The sequence below is a fragment of the Apteryx mantelli genome, chromosome 1, assembly GCF_036417845.1.
Source record: "Apteryx mantelli isolate bAptMan1 chromosome 1, bAptMan1.hap1, whole genome shotgun sequence".
Lineage (NCBI taxonomy): Eukaryota > Metazoa > Chordata > Aves > Apterygiformes > Apterygidae > Apteryx > Apteryx mantelli.
This window is the reverse complement of record NC_089978.1, coordinates 1,695,922-1,715,128: the sequence shown is the minus strand read 5'-3', so window position 1 is coordinate 1,715,128 and position 19,207 is coordinate 1,695,922. Positions and strand designations below refer to the sequence as shown.

Here is a 19,207-nt window from a genome sequence, read left to right as displayed (position 1 = left end):
GCCTCGTGAAGATTAGCAGGATAGGTGCTAGCCCTTTTTGCCTGAGCCTCACTTGAGATTATGGGCAATATTCTTTCCACCCCTCTTGTCCCTGCCCTGGGCTTAGGTGTGTCCCACTGCCACCTCCTCGCTCTTTCTGGCAAAGGCAGCACACATTTAGTAGATTCTGTTCCCATGGACGCCACACCTCCCCTGTAGTGTGCTTACCCGTGGGAACTGCTGGTAATCACTTCAGACTGTAGGAAGTTCCCAACAAAAGTTTCCAGCTGCTGGTGTTCACTTAACCTGAAAATCAACCTATGCATTTGAGTGCCGCAGCAAGGACTCAAGAGGTTACCTTTAAGGACCTTTCTGAACGTCCTGGTCTGTTGGCTTTAAGTGGTAGATTAATCATCCAGCTACCAGTTTGGTTCTCCGCTGCTGCTCCGTGGAGGTGTGAACGCTTTCCCGTGCACCAAGACTTCACGCGTGTCTTAGCTGTTGTGCACTGAACTGCTGCTATGCAGAGGAGTGTGGGATCTGCTGCTGCTCTGGGTCTTCCCACTGCTCATGACTGACACGCCAGTTGGCATGCTGATGTCAGTAATTGCAACATACTGCTTCTACTTTTTAGGAATATATTTCTGATTTACAACTTGATAAATTACTAGTAAAATGAATTAGCTTAGCATTCAGATATTGGAAAAATGTTTTATCGTAATCTCTTTCCTCTCATCAGTTCCTTTAGTCTTCCTTTGGACAATAAGCCTGAATGCCCAGAAAGAAAAAAAAAAAAAGTATTCCAACAAGGTCTCCTCTTTGTAAGCAGCCGTCCCATCGCTTGCCTTTATCGTTTCTGCGTCACACAGGAAGCACATCCTCCTTGGGTCCTTCTCGTGAGGAGTCCATCTAGGGAGATCTACTACAGTTCTCCCTATGGAAGTCAGTGAAGTCCCACAGGCCCAGAAGACTCTAGAGATACTTCTGGAAAGGTGCCTTCTTGGAGAAGGGATAGGCAAAGTAAGGAAAAATAATGAGGCGAAAAGGATGCATTACTCTCAGATTCCCTATGAAGATGATAAAAACATTGATCTTTATGCTGGAACCAGGTTGTTCCTAAGCCCCAGTATAGGCAGACATACACAATGGACAGAACTGGGCATGGTGTTTTCCATGGAGGGGTAGCATTTTTTAAGATACCTGATCCTATGCTCAAAGGCATCTGCCTCCTGCCACCTCCGAGTGGTGGCAGCGATGCGTAGCTGGCCTAGGACCTCTGCTGAATACACGGCGGTGGTATCTGGCCTTCTGGTCTGAGCCAGGACATCCCAATGAAGACAGTAGTGACAAATATATCTGTAATTAGGTGGGGACCCTACACAAATTGACTAATAACTCCTTGATACCAAGAGATCTTTTGTTGCTGTGCGAATGGTCCCAAGAAAGAGATGAGGGGTTGCATTGCGTGTCCCGGGGGTCTGCTTCATACTGGTCTTCAGCATCAGCCAGAGAGACAGTGTTTTGCTGCTGTCTCTTCCTCACTGGTATGATGCATGGTACCAGCTGTCTGAAGATCAAATTTCCAGCATGTGCAGTCAGAGGAAGAAAATCCTGCTGTACCAGAGGATGTTTCTCCATCTGCTGTCGTCATTTTCTCCACATGCTGCAATAACCGCAGAATTGCTTTTGGCTCCTCTTGACTTAAAAACTGTAGGAACTTGTGAAAGAATGGCCAAAGCTCCCTGGAGTCCCTTGCAAATTAATAGGCTTTTTGTGAATGTTAACAGTGAGCAAACTTGCCCTCTTCCTAAATAAGGCATTTTTGAAGTCACCTAAGATAATAAATCTAATTTTTGCTATTACTTCACTTTTGCTTTAAAGGATTATTTTTTCATTCAACCTTGCTTCATGACTCTGACAGCCAGTGGAAGAATTGGGTTGGTTTTTACAGGAAAAATGTATTCTTCAATGTAGTTGCAACTTTGAACTTCATATGAGTAGGTGTTACCATTTAAACATGCTTTTGTTAGCCGTGAGACACTGCACTAATGCGATGCACGGAATCTTGCTCAGGTGAACTTTATGCCGAGCGCTTTGCTCTTTCAGAACAGCGTTTACAAAAGCTGCTCTGACAGCGATGGCTTGCCGTCCTCCCGTGAGGTCTCATTCTCCTGCGAAAGATTATCAAAAGGCCCTTCCTTCAAACACTTTCGCCAATTGCTGAATTCAATCCTAGACCTGTTTCTAAACAAGAGCTTGGGAAAGAAAAGAGCGAATCTGTAACTGAGGAAAAGCGATAGTCTTTTCATTCATGCCAGACAGCGCTTCACCCTGAGAAGATCAGCCGAAATCCGGTCCTGAGCTGGCAGCGCAGGCCTGTCTTGACTTCTAGGGCACGGGGCGTTTCGCGGAGGTGGCACGTCGTGGAAGAGCTCCTCTCCGACGGCCGCAGAGGTGGCTCAGATCAGTACGTTTTTCCAGGCAAACACTTTGCCCTGCTGGCTTCGCCGGCTGCAGAGCCTCGTGTGCTGGTAGGATGGTGGTTGAACAAAGAGGTTTGAGCAGGACTTTCCCCCACCCAGTTCGGCTCCAGTGGAAACAGTGACAAATACGTCGGTAACTGGGCAGGGGAACCCGTGTGCAGTAACGAGCAGTTCAGAACATGCTGCTGCTCTTGAGGAGAATTGCTGCTTTGCATCAGTATGCTGGAACTAAAAGCAGTCATTAAGCACCTGCTGGCAGTTCCTCTCGCTTGCTCAGACTCAGTCTAGGGATTGCACCAAACGGTGCGACCAAAGTCTGCATCAGGCTTGTGAAAAGGGGGAAGAGGGCACTTTCCAGCTATTTGTTGAGGAAATGAGCCTCTTAAAGCATGTGTTCACCGCCCACTCACCCGTTTCTCAACAGAAGCGCAGAGCATGTTTGTGATGGTTTCTGTAGCCACTTCTTGAGATGTCGCAAAGAGCCCTGACAGTATGCAGGAATCCCCTATTTGTGGGTGTGTTAAGCACCAACGGGAGCAAGAAATGTTCAGGAAAAACAAGAAATTCCTACGCTTCTTAAACGGAAAGGATCTTTATTCTGCATTTAATAATATCAGCTGTGTCAGTCTGCTTTTCCTGAAATCTGTGAGCCTCTCACTGAGCTGTGGGATGCTGTCGGTGTCCAAACCTACTTTCCCCCTGTCGATAGATGGTTCTGAAATGTCTCGTGTTCAACCCCATCAAGATTCATTGAACATTTTGCGGCTGTTAACAAAACTGACTCCATCAGGGGGTCTCAGTTACCCTGATGAAACCTCTGCCCGAGCTATTAGCTGTGCATTCGTGCTTTAACCCACTGCATGAAAGTGACCTTCCGTATAGCTACAATATCTGCTGGTAGCATTTGGGAACCAGGAGCTCTTATGTCTCCATACGGTGTATTTCATCGCAGTTGTCTCCCTTGGACCGTGTCCAGGATGTTCGCTCAGAATAGCTGGGGATTTCACACTATCCAAATTGTTCAATTCCTCTTCTCCCCAACCTGCTGCTAACCTTGAGGATGCAGCTCTCTGCTCCTTAGATGTCAGGTTGGCTCCGTTCTGTACATGTAAAAGGCGAAGACCTTTCCAGTAGTGCCTGGGGTATTTTGTTCTCTCTCAGTGGATTTTGGGCGGTATCCTAATCATCTGTGATATTTGTAATATTCCTTCTTTCCATACGTTCCTTGGAGCTGTTAAACAAGAGCCCAGGTTTCCTTAGTGGAGTTTGTTCAAAAACATCCTCGTTACCATTAGGCAGGGCAGTGATATGAGGATAATCTTCTCCTGCCTTTTACAAGCATTTTTGCGCCAGTGCGGTTGTATCGGATGCCTTTTCACAATGTAGTTCTGCAATCACTTTTCCGTACGACTCTGAGCATCTAGCTAATGCTGCCTGGAAGTCTCCTTCTTTGCCAGGTCGTTAATGAGGACATCTTGTCTCTCTGTGCTTTGCACAACCTCACTCTTTTTTTCCCCCCCCCGCTCTGAATTCCTATGCTGCTTTATACTGGTAGAGTGAAAAAGGAGCTAAGGGTTGTTCCCGTACTGTGCCGTACGGCTTTGGTACTGAGCGCAAGCATGGCTAAGCTGCATGTTTGGACCAAGGAGCTGCAGTTACCAAAGTCTGAGAACTTGGCTGCGTGGAGGGTGTCTGCGCCTGGAGCAGAAAGCGCTGGGGCAGCACGGCCCAGGGAGCTCCGGCTCTGAGCTGGCGAGCACCTTCCCATCTCTCTTTTCACGCCTTTTCGCTTTCCCTCTTCTTTCCTCTTTTTCTGCCCATACGCATCCTTCCATTCTGTATTTCTTGCCTCCGGCCTCTGCAAACATTACGAACGAGAGGCAGGGGACTGTATCCCTTTGCAGCCCTTTCTCCTGTTCACGCGTTAGCCACAAGCGACTGCAATGCAGCGCGCAAGTTTTGAGGCCAGCCTTAAAGTAGTTAGTCGTGATCGTAGTCTAGCTACGGTAGTGTAAAGAATAGCGTAGCTATAGTCTACTCCTGTTTTACAACAGGTTTGTCCATGCTTTGGCGAATGCTGCGCAGACCTTCCCTCCGAAGGGTGACTGCGCCTGAGCCAAGCCTAAGACGCTGTGCTTCGAGCACTTACCCTCCCTGCGTGGGCCTAACCTCAGGGCTGTTGAGAAATCCCAGCCGTAGATAGCCCTGTAATAACTGAACGAAAGCGTTTGCCCCTCCGCCCGGCTTGAGAAGCTGGATAAGATCTTCCTCTGGCTGCGCAGGCCCGTTAAGAGGTTTCCGCAGGGACTGCGGCGATGCCAAGCCTGGGGGATGCAGCAGTGTCGTACCCACACGGCTGCGGCTGGAAGGAATAAATCACGGCTTTGCATTTCTCCCTACCGCCTACCTCCACTCTCCGTTTCAAAAAGGGTCTGGGAGATACCCAGGCTAGGGAATCAATGCTCAAATACCTTTTAAAATCACAAATAGGCAACAGCCTGGGGGGCACAAACCGCTGTGCAGCAGAGGGTAGTCTGCAATCAGCTACCACAGTCAGCTGTGTGTCAGGAGCGTTCGTTCAAGGCATGGCTTTGCGTGGGAAAGCCTAACCTCTAATTCTCGAGTCCCGGATTAGAGGTTTGCATCAGCTGACCCAGGAAAAGGGGGGGGGGGGGAACGGTCTAACGCTGTCTGTCCTAGGACTGTGGTCAGTCTGCAGACTCATGCCTCAAAGGGGCTAAAAGGGGGAACGCGCACACACAGATGCAAGCTGAAAACGTTCGGAGGAACCCTCTGGTGGAATTATACCTAATCCTACCGCTGAAGGGGCATCGGCTTTTGCGGTTCTCCTGGGGGACGGGACAAGCTCTGTAACGCTGCCGAGTTACGTGACCCTGCTCTCACTGCTTTTTGGAAACCACGGGAAAGAAGTGGGGCTCGCAGGGTCATTTTTGAGCGAGGGGGAGGGAGCTGCCTGCCGGTGCGGCGTCGCCGGCAGGGCTGGGTCTCCGCGCAGAGTCCCGGTGCCGCGGGCCAGGCCTGCTCATCGTTGGTGTGCGTGCCTAAAGATCTGGGACGATACGAACTTCTGCTGATGCCTTTGAACCCGCGAACTCAGGGGCTGAGCGCTTGCTGCTGCCTCGTGGATCAGGGCCTCGATCCCTCTGGTTCTGCCTCCGTATGTAGCGCTTCCTTCCAGCTCCCCGAAGGTACCTGATGGAGCAGCGTTTTTGCTCATCCCAGGCCCGAGTCCAAGCACCAGCGCTAAGCTTGCAGCCCGTGCTTGCTGGGGGAAGGGGCTGTGCTTTCGGGGAGATGCAGAGAGCAGCTCTGTCTGTCTTGTCTGCAGAATGGGTCGGCTTCGCCCCGTGCGTCAGGTAGCCTGCACTGAGCTGGATGAGCTCTCCCCGTTCTCCTGGGCTTCCCACCGCAACCGGCCAAGCGGCGCTTGGCCGCAGGGGCAGAACCGCAAGGAGAGGCCGGCAGGAGCAGGGCAGGGGGACCTGAACTGTTCCTCCCTGCGTAGAGGTTTGCCGTAAGCAGCTCTCCCTGCAGACCGGGGTTGCCCCGAGGGGGTTCCCCTCCGTGAGCCTGCTGGCCACGCTCAGCTGCTGCATCCGTGTGTGTGTGGTGTGTGTGTGTGTGCAGGCTCGTGGGTCCGTGTACGGGCGCGCGCCCCGGGGCGCCCCGAGGCTCGCCGCTCTAACCCTCTCCTCTCCTCCCTCCGCCCTTTCCCACCGCAGAGACTTAACTCGCTGCGACTCCGATTCCTCCATCCCGCACATGAGCGACCACCAGCGTATCCCCAGCTCCGCTCCCAAGCTGCTGGCTGCCAGGCCCAACCTGCTGACCAGGTCCATCGAGGAGGCTGCCTCCGGCCACCCTGCCATCTGCGCGGCAACCTCCAACGGCGGCAGCAGGCACGCGGAAGCCTCCTCGCTGGGAGCTTTGCCGGAGCGGCTGTCCGAGAGCCCCATGGTGATGAAGAAGATGATGATGGTGAACCACGGCATGGAGAAGTCCTCCAGCCTCGGGGAGATCAGCCACCCGACAGCCGGCAAGCACAGCCACTCGGATTCCTCCCGCTCGCACAGCCCCAGCTCTACCGACCCCGACACCCCCTCCCCCATCTCTGACTCCCGGCCCAACAACGTCAAGAACACGCGCATCCCGCAGCTGGCTGCCAAGAAGAACCCGGGGGACGAGGACAGCAGCTTGACAGCTGATGAGGTTGACCTCGGCCAGAGCAAGAAAAAGTTCCCCCTAAAGATCTTCAAGAAGCCCAAGAAATAGAAAGAGGAGGGAGGAAGAGGAAACCCAACCGTGAACCCAACCCCCTGGGAACGGGGAGGGGCGGCTTAGAGCGAAGGGGAAGCGCTGCACCCGCTCTTCCCAGACCCTGCGGGCTCGGGTGCTTGCAAACACCCGCTTCCCCCCCCCCCAGGAACCCTCTGTCTCTGAGTCACGTCACGCAACACCTGCGGCGGGAGGAGCTATTTAAACTTATTTATTTCCTGATTTCTGAGAAAAAGAAAAAAAAAACAACCGCTCCCCCCCCCACCCCACCACCCCGAAGAAAACAGCCACCCTTTCCCCCCCCTTCCTATTTCGGTAGCCCCTAGCTTTGCTGTGCATGGCTTCCAGTTACTCCTGCCTCTGCTCGGCCACACGGCATTTGGGTTTGGTTTCAACGCGGTTTTATTTTTTAATTTTATTTTTTTCAAACTTTTTTGGTTCTTCTGCCTCTTCCGCCTTTTGCACATGCCGCGGGGGAAGAAGCCGGGGTGGCGGCGACCTTGCTGGGACGCGCACCGCTTGCGCCCTTCGCCCGCTGCCCAGGAGCGGGGAGGGGAGCAGGGCGGGCTGCTCCGGAGCGGCAGCCTTGGGAGGAGGGAGCGCGTTCCTCGCTCTGCTCTTGGGGGGGAAGGGGGTGATTTCGACGCGAGCGTTTGGGCGAGTCGCCTTATCGGTGTCGCAGGCTCGTTTTTACGAATCGCTTTTCCGCGCCGTGGCCCCGGAGCTGCGACGGTTGGGAGGCAGAAGCAGCCCGTTTGCGCGCTCTTGGTGAGCGAGAGCGAGTAAAACACCCTCTCGAGGCAGGGCTCTGCCCTTGCTGGTACTTGCGTGTCCGGCCGGGAATACGCCGTCCCGTTTTTCCCCGCAGCCTGCGGGGTTTGCTAGGGCAAGGCCTCCGCGGACGGTATCGCCCGGCTGCTCTGCCCTGCTGGGCACGGCTCTGCCAAAGGTGGTTGTTTGGCCGGGAGCACGAATAGCACAAAACATAACTGTATAAAATGGGGGGGGGGGGGGGGGTTAAGCGCCGGGGGCAGATGTCCCGACGCTGAGGACCTGGCTCCCGACGGCCGCTGTGTTTTTATTGCCCCCCGGGAACCTCCACGGAGCGGCCCGGGTGTGAGCGGGGTCGGAGCTGGACCTAGACGTTCCCCAGGGGTTGAGCGAGGCGCCGAGGAAGAGGAGAGTGTTCCCGCACGCGGGGGCCTTGGAGCTCTGCCCGTGCAGCCTCTCCGTGTCCCCAAGGTTCCCCCGTCCGGCAGCCCGGAGCGGAGGAGAGGGATATGGCCAAGTTGAGGGAGTGTTTCCTTGGCCAGGAACGGGCAGGTTCTGCGTAGGTTGAAGGAGCCTGAAAAACGTCCTGCATCTGCTAGCCCGGAGCCCAGGCTCGCGGTCATCTCCTGCCGCGGACCTCTCCCGAGGGCCTGAGCTGCCGCCGGCGCTCAGCTGGTCTCCCTCGCCCCGTCGGAGAGGCAGCGGGGTCTCATCCCGCTGCTCGGAGCCGTCCCTCTCCCGAACGCTTCCCGCGCTGCAGTCGCGGCCGCTAAGCTGGAGTCCCCCGCTCACGGCGGCGACCGTCCGTGGGCCAAGCCGGCCTCCATCCCGGGGTCGAGCCAAGCTCCATGCCAGGGTCCCGAGGCTGCTGCCTGGCGCCTGCCCCTGCGCTCCTTGCACGCGGCCGGCCGGAGCTCTCCCTCCGGGCCCGGCATCCCTGCTCCCGCCGCCCCGTCCGTGCCCAGCCTGCCCCGCCGCGGGCTGTGCTCCGTGCCTGCCGTAGGCCGGGATTTGGCGCTTTTCTGCCCGTTCTTGGAGGTAGGTCGGTACCCAGAGGCCCACCCGGGGGTTTACCTGCTGGCTGCAGGGGGGGGGGAGAACCCCACATCGATGGGGGGACGGGGTGCGAAAAGCCCTTCCGCGAGGGCCTCGCTTGGTGCCGGAGTCGCGCGCGCGCGCCCACGTTGGCAACGCGGGAAGGGCTCCCCCGGATTTGGGTCTGGAGGCGGTAGTTAGTTACGCTTGCTTTAAGTGAAAATTCCTCTAAATGACTTAAGTGCCTGCGTTTCCCCGGGGCTGCCGCGAGCCCGTGCGCGGGGACGGGGACGGGGACGGGGACGGGGCGGCTGCTGCTGCTACTGCTGCTGCTGCTGCTGGGGGCCGGTGCCGGGCTGCCCCCCGCTCCGCTCCGCTCCGCGCCGCTTCGCAGGGCCAGAGCGCGCTTTAACCCAGCCCGGGCACCCGGCGAGGCGGCGGGACGGGGCTGCGGGGCGGCCGGCTGCGCGGCTCGCGGTGGCGGAAACCTGCCGAGGCTTTTCCGGAGAAGGGGTTGGAGTTCCCTGGAACGGCAACTGTCGACGCATCTGCCAACTCTTGATTTTTTTTTTCTTTTTTTTTTGGGGGGGGGGGGGTCATTTCATAAAACTTTGAAATCCAATAAAGCATGTAGTCTATTTTAAAGAGCAGGTGTCCGCTGCTCTCTTCTTCCAGCCAGCCTCTCCCGGTGCGCGTTGGAGGCCTGCGGAGCGGGGTGTCCTCAGCCGAGCGGGCGCTGCTGGGGGCCAGGGGCTCCCCGGGATCGTGTCCCCCCCACCCAGCCGGTGCAGCCCCGAGGGAGCCCCAGGACCCGGCTCCAGCCCGCTGCCCTCCGGCGCGGGGAAGGGCAGCAGGAGCCTGGGATTAGGCGCAACTGCTCAAGCCCAAAAATAACCCCACGCTGCCCGAGTCGGCACAGCGGGCGCTGGACGGGGCCGGTGAAGCTGCCAGCGCTGCCGCCCACCTGCCCCTGCCGCTGCCCCTTCCTCAGCCCTGCTCGTGCATCCAAAGCCGTGGGGACACGTTATCCCCCCCTCTCCGTCCCCGTGCCCCGAGGCGGCACAGGAGCCCCCGGGGGTGGCCGGCATCGGCGCGGCGGCACCGCGGGCCGTTTCCTCCACCGCTGCCGTCCCGGGGGCTCGGGGAGCCCGGCCGCCGCTGGAGGTGACTGCAGCCGGTGGGGACGCCGGCATTCCGCTCCGTGGGGAATGCGCTGGGCCGGGGCCAGCGGCCGCCTCCAGCCTCGCGCCGGCGGGACGTGACAACCGCCGGGAGGCAGGCGAAGGGCTGGAGCTCTGCCCAGGCAGCCCGGCCGGCCCCGCTCGCGGCCCCGGCCAGAGAGCCCATTAGAAACCTCTTTTTGAAGCCTGTAAAACATTTCCAGGAAGGAGAATTAAAATACACGCTGCGCTCAGCGCTCAGCATCCTCTGGATCAGCGCGAGGAGCCAGGTGCGCTGGCACCCGGGCCCCAGGCAGCGTCCCCGACGCTGGTGGCTCCTGTCCCCGCGGGTGGCTCCGGGCGAGGACCCGCGATGCCCCGCGACCGGCATCAGGACTCGTAGCTGCTGGCGAAGTCGGTGCCGGTGAGGGTGATGGTGAACGGCACGTCGATGACGTTCTCGGCCGCGTCCCGGGCGGTGGCCGTCCGCCAGGAGCGCAGGGGCTGGGTGGTTTTCCGCAGGCGCTGCGGGATGGGCGCTGCGCTGAGCGCCGAGCGCAGGCAGGGCGCAGGCAGGGCATCGCTGCCGGCTCCCGGCCTTCCCAGGGGAAAGTCTCCCCGTCTCCATCCCCATCCCCGGGGATGCCCCGCTCTGCTCCTCCCCACATCCCGGACAGGATCCCGGTCCCCGGCTCGCGCACTCACGTCGCTCAGCGTCCCCGACTCGCGGCACAGGGCGACGACGGCCCAGAGCGGGATCTGCAGGCAGGTGAGGACGCCCATGCAGACGCCCAGGCTCCTGCCCCAGGCCGGGTACTCGTAGGCGCCGTAGCGCAGGGGCGCGCTGGACACGTCCAGGAAGGTGTAGATGAGCGTGAACTGGAAGGGCAGAGCGGGCAGGAGCAGGGTGACGCCTCGGCGCCGCTGCCAAACCCCGGGGCCACCCTGCCCCACGCTGGTCCCGTAGCGTGGCCCAGGCCCTGGCCAACGCCATCCCCGTGTCCGAGGGGGCCGTGCACCGCGGGGACCTCCAGAGCTGCCCCAAACACCCTCCGGCATCCACAGGGGAACCCACGAGGATGCCAGGGATGGGGCTGCCCTGCTCCAAGTGCACCCAGACCCGGCAAGACCTGCCCCTCTTGGAGGCAAAGACAGGGCCGAGGCCGGAGAGGAGGGAGAATGGGATGGGATGCAACGGGATGCAATGGGATGGGATGGGACGGGATGCAATGGGGCGGAAGCTCTTCTCCCCTCGGCTTCGGGCGGGCGCGCGGCACTTACCAGCAGCAGGCAGGGCGTGAAGAAGACCCAGCACACCTTGAAGTAGCCCAACGCGTGGCTGCACCAGGGCGGGCGCCGGCAGATCATGTCCACGATGTCTTGGCAGAACTGGTTCACCCCTGCAGGTGCCCAAACGAGACGCGGTCGGCTGGTTCCCCCCCCCCAACCTTGCCCCTTGCCCCGGCACCGCTCTGCGGGGCAGACCCCGTCCGGGGCGCCCACAACACCCCGTGCAGGGACCGAGCCGCACCGGCAGTTTGAGGACGCTGCACGGGCAGCGCCGGGTGCTGAACACCCCCCTCCTCAGCGGGCGGAGAGGACGTCGGGCGGCTCCGTCCCGCCGCGCCGCTCACCGTAGCAGAAGGCGATGCCGAGGCACATGAAGAGGGTGATGATGATGAGCCCGAAGCCGGTGCTGTACGTGTCAATAAGCGTGAACCAAAAGACGCCTCCCTGCGGGGCGGACGGCGGGTGCAGGCATCAGCGCCCGCGGCCGGGCGCAGCGGGGAGGCGCAGGGCATCCCGCGGCCAAGCCGGGCTCGGGGAGGAGGGGGGGGTGGAAACGGTCCGTGCCGGTGCCCCGGCCCCCGGGGTGCAGCCGCACCTGGGTCACCAGCAGCAGCCCCAGCAGGTAGAAGGCGCCGCAGAGCGCTCCCAGGAGCGCCGGCCTCCGCTTCCCGACGCGCAGGGCCGGGAGCTCGTCCAGGATCGCCGTGAGGATGCCCTCGATGTTCCCGAACTGAGGGAACGGGGACATCAGTGCGGGGCGTCAGCGGGACGCGGCTGCATCTCTGCCCCACGTGGGCCCTGCAAGGGACCCACGCATCCCCCCGTCCCCAGTCCCATCCCCGTCCTCGTGCTCCCGGCTCCTGCGTGCCCGGGATGGGGTGTACCTGGCACCCCAAGGCCAGGCACGGCGGGACGCGGGGGGACAATCACCAGGGTGTCGATTCCCAGCGTGAAGAGCATCAGGAAGAAGAGGATGGACCAGAACGCGGAGCCGGGCAGCAGCGCCAGGGCTTCGGGGTAAGCCACGAACGCCAGCCCCGGGCCTGCGGGCCAGGAGAAAAGGGACGGCGTAAAAGGAGGCAGCAGCGGCGGCACCGCGGCGAGATGGGGCCAAGCCAGCAACCAGGTTGGATGCGATCCCCTGGGATGTCCCCTGGGCACGGCACGGCGCGACGGGAGCCCTCACCTGAGTCCGCAACGTTGCCCACGGGGACTCGCTTCGTCCGGGCCATGTGCCCCAGCACGGAGAAGATGGCGAAGCCGGCGAAGAAGCTGGTGCAGCAGTTCCCGACGGCGATGACCAAGGTGTCCCTGCCGGGGAGGGCGTCACGGCCGGCCGCCCCCCCTCGCCGCCCCGCTGCCCCCCAGCCACGGGCTCCCCCCCCCCCCCGCTCACCGGATGACGTTGTTGTCGAACTTGTTGTAGGAGGCCATGGAGAGCAGCCCCCCGAAGCCGATGCCCAGGGAGTAGAAGATCTGCGAGGCTGCGTCGCTCCACACCTGCCGGCGACGAGGGCGCGGGGAGGCTGCGGCACCCGCGGCGCCGGTCCCAACCCGATCCCGGCTCCGGCCGGACGCTCCGGCGTGACACCCGGCCCCGGCGGCGCGGCGTTACCTGCGCGCTCTGCAGCTTGCTCCAGTCCGAGGAGAGGTAGAAGCGGACGCCGTCGATGGAGCCCTCCAGCGTGGCTCCCCGGATGAGGAGGATGAGGAGCACCAGGTAGGGGAAGGTGGCCGTGAAGTAGACCACCTGCGCGGAGGGCGGCACACGGCTCGGCCCCGCTCTGCCAACCCCCCCCGCGGCATCCCCGGCCCGGCGCCCCGCGGCGTCCCCCCCACTCACCTTGCCCGAGCTGCGGATGCCCTTCAGCATGCAGAGGAAAACCACGATCCAAGCGGCCAGCAGGCACAGGGCGAGGGGCCACTGCGCCGGGCCGGGGTCCCCGAGGCCGGAGCTGCGCGTCACCCCCAGCACCTGCTCGCTGGAGCGCGCCGACGCCGGTTAGCGGGATGGGGCGCCGATGCCCGCTCCCACCCGGGAAGCCCTTCACGCCGCCTCCGGCATCCGCGGACGCTGCCCGAGGCGGATCAGCCCCGCGGGGACCCTGGGGCGAAGGCAGAGCCGTCCCCATCCCCGTCCCCCCCCCCCCAGCACCGCAGGGCTCGGTGACTCACTTCCAGAAGGTCTCGCTGGGGTTGAACTGGGTGACGTTCCCCGACTCGTTCTGCAACGCACAGGCCCCCGCGGGTCCCGTCACCGTCACCGTCACTGTCCCCCACGGCCCCCCGCCGCGACGCGGCGCCGAGCGGCCCGCCGGGACCGACCTGGCACAGGGGCTTGTTCCGGGGAGCGTCGCAGGACCAGGGCAGCGGGCTCTGGAAGGACGTGCCCAGGTAGTAGAAGGTCCAGGCGAGGATGACGGCGTAGTAGAGGGACACCAGGGAGGACACCAGCAGCATGCCGACGCCGATGCCTGCAGGAGGCACAGGGGCGCCGCTCGGATCCGTCCCGGAGCTGGAGCCGGAGCTGGGGCGGGCGAGGAAGACGAGGGCGGCCGTACCTTTCAGGAGCGGGCAGCACTTCCAGACGGCGATGGGCCCCGCGGCCCCGTACTGCCCCAGGCTCAGCTCCAGGAGGAAGAGGGGCAGCCCGGCGAGGAGCAGCATGATGAAGTAGGGGATGAGGAAGACGCCTGGCAGGGGGGAGAGCGGCGGCGGGTCGGGGAGACATCCGGCCGGGCACCGCGGCCCGGAGGAGGGGACGGCGGCGGGATGCATCCTGCTGGACACGGCAGGGCCGGCTGGCGGAGTGGCTGGTGCCACCGTCCGTGGGCCAGGAGGGGACCAGCCACGCGTGTGTCACCAGGCTGCAGGAGCCACTGGCGCAGCGAGTGCGCCTGTGCTCTGCCCACGGCACCACGAAATCGCGTCTCCTGCTGTTTTGCTGCCTGTCCGACGCATCCCGCAGGCTGCCGCTCCCCGGATGCCGGTGCCCATCCCAGGAGCCGATTGCTCCCAGATGGTGCCCAGAGGTGCCGGGAGGCAGCATCCGTGCACCGGTGCCCACGGGCAGCGTGGATCCGTGCGGGCAGCAGTGACATCCAGTGGTGAGCGCACTGATTGCCGCGCCAAGCCGGAGCAGCCCTCGCCGCGCCAGGCCGGGGGGATGAGCCCCAAAAGGGGCATCCCGCGCCCCAAAAAGGGGTGTCTTGTCCCAGCAATCGCCCGGGATGGGGACGCGCGAGGACCTCGGGGGACGCGGCAGGAGACGCGGCGCCCGGGGAGCACCGGGAGGGATGCGCACGGCCTGCGGACAGCCACGGGGCCGGCGCGGAGGCAGCAGGACCTCACGGGTTTCGGGGAGGTTTCCGCGCTCCCACGGCCCCAGCGCACGGGGCGCGTTGCCAGACGAACGCCGGCCCCCGGGCGCCTGCTCCCGCTGCGCCCGCCCGCACTTTGCCCCGGCTCCGAGCGGCGGAGGGTCATTGCTCCTCGCTTGGCCGCCTGCCTGGGCAGGGAAGGGCGGTTTTGCAGCCGCTTCCCGGCGCCTGCCCTCACCTCCTCCGTTGCGGTAGCACAGGTAGGGGAAGCGCCACACGTTGCCCAGCCCCACGCAGTAGCCCAAGCAGGAGAGCAGGAACTCGTGCTTCCCGGACCAGGTGTCCCGCGGCGCGTCGGGCGCCGGAGGGCCCGGAGAGGGCTCCGCCGCCAGGCTCTCCGCCTGGAAGATGTTCACCTGTGGAGGGAGGAGAGGTGTCGGCAACCCCTCCGTGCCCGTCCCCTGCAACCGCCGTCAATGTGCCCGGCTCCCAGCATGGGCTTTGAGGCTCTCCCAAAAATCGGCTGCCTCCGGGACACGGCGGGCTGGGGTCAGCGCAGAGCGTCGTGCTCCTGCCCGGGAGGTCCAGGTGGACCCGCTCCCTTGGTCCACAAGCCCTCGGTGGGACGGTTTCAGCAGCCTTCGCGGTGGCAGAGCCTCCCACGGCGGCAAGGAAGGGGGGGGGACGCGGTGTCCCGCACGCCCACGGCTCGGAGCAGACAGACCCGGGGAGGGGGGACTGGCAGGGCAAGCTGGGTTCCAAGGCGGACGGCCCAGGCTTCCCTCCCGCGGGAGCGTGAGGGGTTGTTCCAGAAAAGCATCCAGTTTCAGCTCAAATAAAAGCAAATCTCAGCGATGCACTGCCCCTCCCCAGGCGCTGGGGGTGCGCGCGCGTGTGTGTGTGTGTCCGGCGCTTACGTACCCTGCACAAGCTCTCTTTGCCTTGACCGACACCACCCCCTTCCCGAACAACGGGATGGGTCATCGGGAAAGTATTCCGCAAACCCAAGCCGTGTGGGAAATGTCTCCGGGGGCCTTAGAAACCCTGAAATCCAGCACATTCCTCAGCCTCGGCCCTTCTCACGGGGCTGCGGACACCAGAGCAGCCGGGGTGGAGACGCTGCGTTTGGACGCCGGAGCACCAGGCCGGTCGGATAGCAGAGCACGCAGCACCAAGAGCATCTCCTGCTGCGACCCTGCGGCCCGGCTGCCCCCTGCCCTCCACCTCCGCTTTCGCTAAGGACAAGCCCTTGGGTCTTGCCTTCCCGAAGCGACGTGACGTATTGCTTAAACTTCTTCCGCCAGCCATGCTGCCTCTCACGACAGCCTCACCCAACCCTCCTGAGGTCCTTCAGCCAAGGCTGGGTCCTGTTTCCCAGCACAGGACAGCACCTTTGCGTGATGGGTCTGAGTTCACGCGCTCTACAAGGAGCTTCTGGGCCACAGGGATGTCTGCTCATGTGCAAAGTCCACAGGTGGAGCACAGCGTCCTCCACGGACCTGATCCAAGGGGATCTCAGCCTAGGAGTGCCAGCACCTCTGCAAGCTTGCTTCCTCCAGAAACCAGACAGAGCCTCACCGTGCTCCCTCCAGATAAGATACCAGATATCAGCTCTTGATTAGCTGTGGGTCATCGAAACGAACTGCAGATTAGCTGTGCCATGGGTGCTGGCTCGCCCGAGCGGGCTCTGCCTTGCGTCTGGCACTGTATCAAAGCCATCTAGCCTCCAGATAACCTGGTACAAAGACACTTGTTTGCTTACAAGAGCCAGGCCGGGCACAGCGAGCGTCAGCACAGATCCAGCAAGTCCTGATGGACCTGGCCGGCTCTACAACGGCTGTCCCATGCTCCAAGAACAGACTGCAGTCTCCCACCCTCTGGTGCTTCCCACTATTCTGGTCCCACATTGCCCAGAGATGCTCAAGGACCCTCTGGGTGAGTCTCCTGGCCTGGGATACCGCTCTTGCCCTTCTCCTGCAGGGCTGCTGTGAGGTATCTCGTTCACACACCCAAAGCAGCTGGGGGACCTACGAGCCTCCAGACGGGAGCCTGCAAGGCAGATAGCACATTTATCACGTCAGCTGAGCACTCCGGCGGTCACCCATCGCCAATCATGTTTTATAGGACCGCAGCCGCTTAAAATCTGCAAACGCAAATACCCCAAACATCACGTCTGGTCCCACCAACCTGCCAGCTGCTGGCTCAGCGGGATCCGCTCCCAGCGCCCCTGCCCACCCCAAATGCAAGCACCCCAGCCCCACCGCTCGCTGTCGGCCTCGCCACGGGCAAGCTGGGGAAGCGGGGGTGGCAACGCAGACCAACACGAGGGCTTCGGCCAAGCCGGCGTCAACCCGGAGGGGTTTACGGCGGTGCCCAAACCTCCGGGCGGGGGGACACTGCGCTCTGCCCCATGCCCGAGGAGACGCCAGGCTCCGGCCGCTCGCTGCAATCTCCAGCAGCCCTGCCAAAAACGCAGCCGCGGGGCGAAGAGCGAGGAGACCTCTGCCCGGCCGCGATGGAGACGGGCACTTCGTGACCCTTGCGCCGCCCCACGGCGCTGGGGTTGCAAGGGCAGCGGAGCCAGGTGGAGACCCGCGGCCTCGCCATCCCCTTGGCGTCGGGGCTCCGAGTTCCCAAGTCCGCTCCTGGCACGCCGCCGGGGGTTTCCTCGGCGGTGCCAGCCACGAGGGAGCCGGGGAGGGAGACCCGGCACCGGGAAGCGGGGGGCACCCGCGGCTCCCTGGCAGCGCAGGCGCATCCCCGCGGGGGGGTCCCCGTCCTACCGTGGGCTCCGGCGGTGCGGCGGGGGCCGGGAGCCCCGGCGTGGCGATGCGCCCGGTGCACGGCATTTCCTGCTCGGCGGGAGGGAGGGCCGCGCTCCGCATGCTCCGCTCACCTGCGCCAGGTGCAGCTCCGCCCCGGGCCTGCCCCGCTCCCGGCATGGGATGCACCGTGCCGGGATTCCCCGGGAGCTTCCCTGGAAGCCGCAGCTTGCACACTGGGGGTTTGCAGCCAGGAGGCATCACCCCCTGCCCGGTACGAGTTTCGGAGCCAGGGCTGGGGTTGGATGGCACCCATGGGTGGGTGCTCGAGCTCGGTGCAAGGTGCGCACTGGGGAGGTCCCGCTCAGCACCGAGCCTCCGCTGGGACGTGGGACGTCCCCACCTGCGACCCTGCGCGTGAGGGGCAGCCGGGCGCTGCGGCACGGCGAAGCCGGCGGGTCCCCACCTGGCTGCAGGGCAGCGCGAGGAGGGAGCCACGGCGCCAGTCTCCCACCCCAGCGGGTCTGGGGACGTGAGGAAGAGGAGGGAGCGGTGCGGAGGGACTCCCTCACACCGGCGAGCGTCTGCGCTCTCCTGGCCTGTTTGCTGGGAAATAGCGGTGTTGACAAATGGCACACCGGCTTCTGTCTGTCCCTCAATATTACATGCGTTTTTCATGGTTGATACACTGGCCCTGCCTCTCTTTGGCCATTTCCATGACACCGCGTCTGGAACCAGCCTCTTTCTAATCTCTGAATGGAGCAGGTTCCTCGGAAGCAGGACATATCCCTTCAACCGGGACCATCCCCTGCCACCGCAGTAAGGAAGGGAGAGTGGAGAACGGGGCAGGTTTCTAATCCGGACTCAGCAGAAACAACTATTTTCAACACAAAACACTTCTGCAGGATGGGATTGGGTGTTGAATTGCCCAGTCTTCCACTCGGCTCCTGACTCCCTCAGAAAGGCTATAAACTCACGTCTTTGTGGGGTGACTGCTGTTGAACCTAACTCAAGAGAAAAAGGAAGCTCATCATGGGCGGAAACCAAAGGAAGAAGGAGACACGCCACTCGGTGACTGCGGTCGCCTCCACCTCACGCCATCTGCCAGACCACGCTTGTGGTCCTAGGGCTGTGCAACGTCCTAGAGCTTACAACAGAGACAACCAAAATCAAGCGGTCTCTTCAAAAGAATGGCGTTTCTACAGATGTTTCTGGGTCAAGGAACTGATCTGGATTAAAAGTAATTCCACCCAAGAGAGGGGTGGAATGGAAGAGGCGTATTTAACTTTGGTGGTCTTGCTTATGGTACAGCCTTGCAGTTGTCCCAAGGCAAGTGAGGAACCAATAATCAATCCGAGTTGGGAAATCAGTTTTCTCAGAATCCATCACGGTGTCCCATGATACACAAAGCAAGCACGAGGTGGAGGATTAGACGCATCCATCTGTATTTTCTCCTTACAGACTAGACTGCCTAAGATACCCCATAAGATGCTCACAACTGTCTTTTGGAAAAGAGGCCTGCCGATAAGGAGGTCTTGGACACCTTGGTCCAGAAAGAAGGACTGGCATCACGGCATCGCATAGCACATCGCCGTAGAGGGTCAAGACGCGAATCTCTACGGTTTCCAGCTGGCCTAGCATTCCTGGTGCCCGCAGAGCGCGCCAGGCGCTGGACTTGTGCTCGGGCTCCCCAGCTCCCTCCATCCTAGGTAAGACCTTGCGCATCAGCCAGAGGTGGGAGCCGAGCGTCCCGCTGTACGCCTGCCCCCTTATCCACGGCGCGATCAGATCCCTTGTCTCGTGGCTTCGTATCACATGAATTTAAGGTGCAGAAACAAACTTCCCTTAGTTCTGAGCGTTGCTCTAGCTCAGAGGTGGTTTCCTAGCTGGGGAAGGCTCGGCTCAGCTGAAGGGCCAGCTGAGCGCGGCTGCAACTCCGACGGTTAGAGGCAGCCTGTTTCCACAGAGGAAATTCCGCTGCGGAAATCGGCAAAGGAGCGAGAATGGGAACCTGCTAGCAAAGACGCTCCAGCCGTGGCTGTCGCAGAGCTGGGCGGAGGTGAGCATTGCTGCAGCTGCAGGAAGCTGGGTTTTCATTGCTGCGCTTCCTT

At 61.7% G+C, this 19,207-nt stretch overlaps 2 protein-coding genes across 11 annotated transcripts in view; one reads left to right on the top strand and one right to left on the bottom strand.

The window, feature by feature from the left end:
• The window catches only part of STIM1 (stromal interaction molecule 1), a 109,958-nt gene extending 102,198 nt beyond the window's left edge, over positions 1 to 7,760 (top strand). For all 9 annotated transcript variants that reach the window (XM_067304406.1, XM_067304071.1, XM_067304342.1 and 6 more), the window contains one exon: positions 6,206 to 7,760. In XM_067304406.1, the coding sequence (XP_067160507.1) occupies positions 6,206 to 6,755 (550 nt within the window). In that variant the 3' untranslated portion in view covers positions 6,756 to 7,760. The remainder of the gene's footprint in view (positions 1 to 6,205) is intronic.
• A 2,004-nt stretch (positions 7,761 to 9,764) lies between these two features.
• On the bottom strand, positions 9,765 to 17,183 carry LOC106489773 (sodium-dependent proline transporter-like). 2 transcript variants are annotated; one of them, XM_067289579.1, is made up of 15 exons: positions 17,118 to 17,183; positions 14,573 to 14,750; positions 13,576 to 13,707; positions 13,340 to 13,488; positions 13,190 to 13,239; positions 12,858 to 12,996; positions 12,630 to 12,764; positions 12,411 to 12,514; positions 12,201 to 12,325; positions 11,945 to 12,057; positions 11,610 to 11,744; positions 11,359 to 11,458; positions 11,006 to 11,124; positions 10,430 to 10,603; positions 9,765 to 10,249 (listed from the first exon to the last, which is right to left on the bottom strand). In XM_067289579.1, the coding sequence occupies exons 1-15, from the start codon at positions 17,181 to 17,183 to the stop codon at positions 10,115 to 10,117; spliced, it is 1,854 nt and encodes a 617-aa protein (XP_067145680.1). In that variant the 3' UTR covers positions 9,765 to 10,114. The 2 variants fall into 2 exon arrangements, with proteins under 2 accessions (XP_067145680.1, XP_067145681.1); XM_067289580.1 differs by having other exon boundaries at positions 9,765 to 9,931.
• Positions 17,184 to 19,207: the final 2,024 nt, after the last annotated feature.

What these genes read in the sequence shown, in the direction of transcription:
- LOC106489773 (XM_067289579.1), bottom strand. Translation starts at nt 17,183, where the DNA reads ATGCCGTGCACCGGGCGCATCGCCACGCCGGGGCTCCCGGCCCCCGCC. An exon ending in CCGCACCGCCGGAGCCCACG is followed by an intron (nt 14,751 to 17,117) that starts GTAGGACGGGGA and finishes CTCCCTCCACAG; the next exon opens with GTGAACATCTTCCAGGCGGA. An exon ending in GGGCAACGTTGCGGACTCAG is followed by an intron (nt 12,058 to 12,200) that starts GTGAGGGCTCCC and finishes CCTGGCCCGCAG; the next exon opens with GCCCGGGGCTGGCGTTCGTG.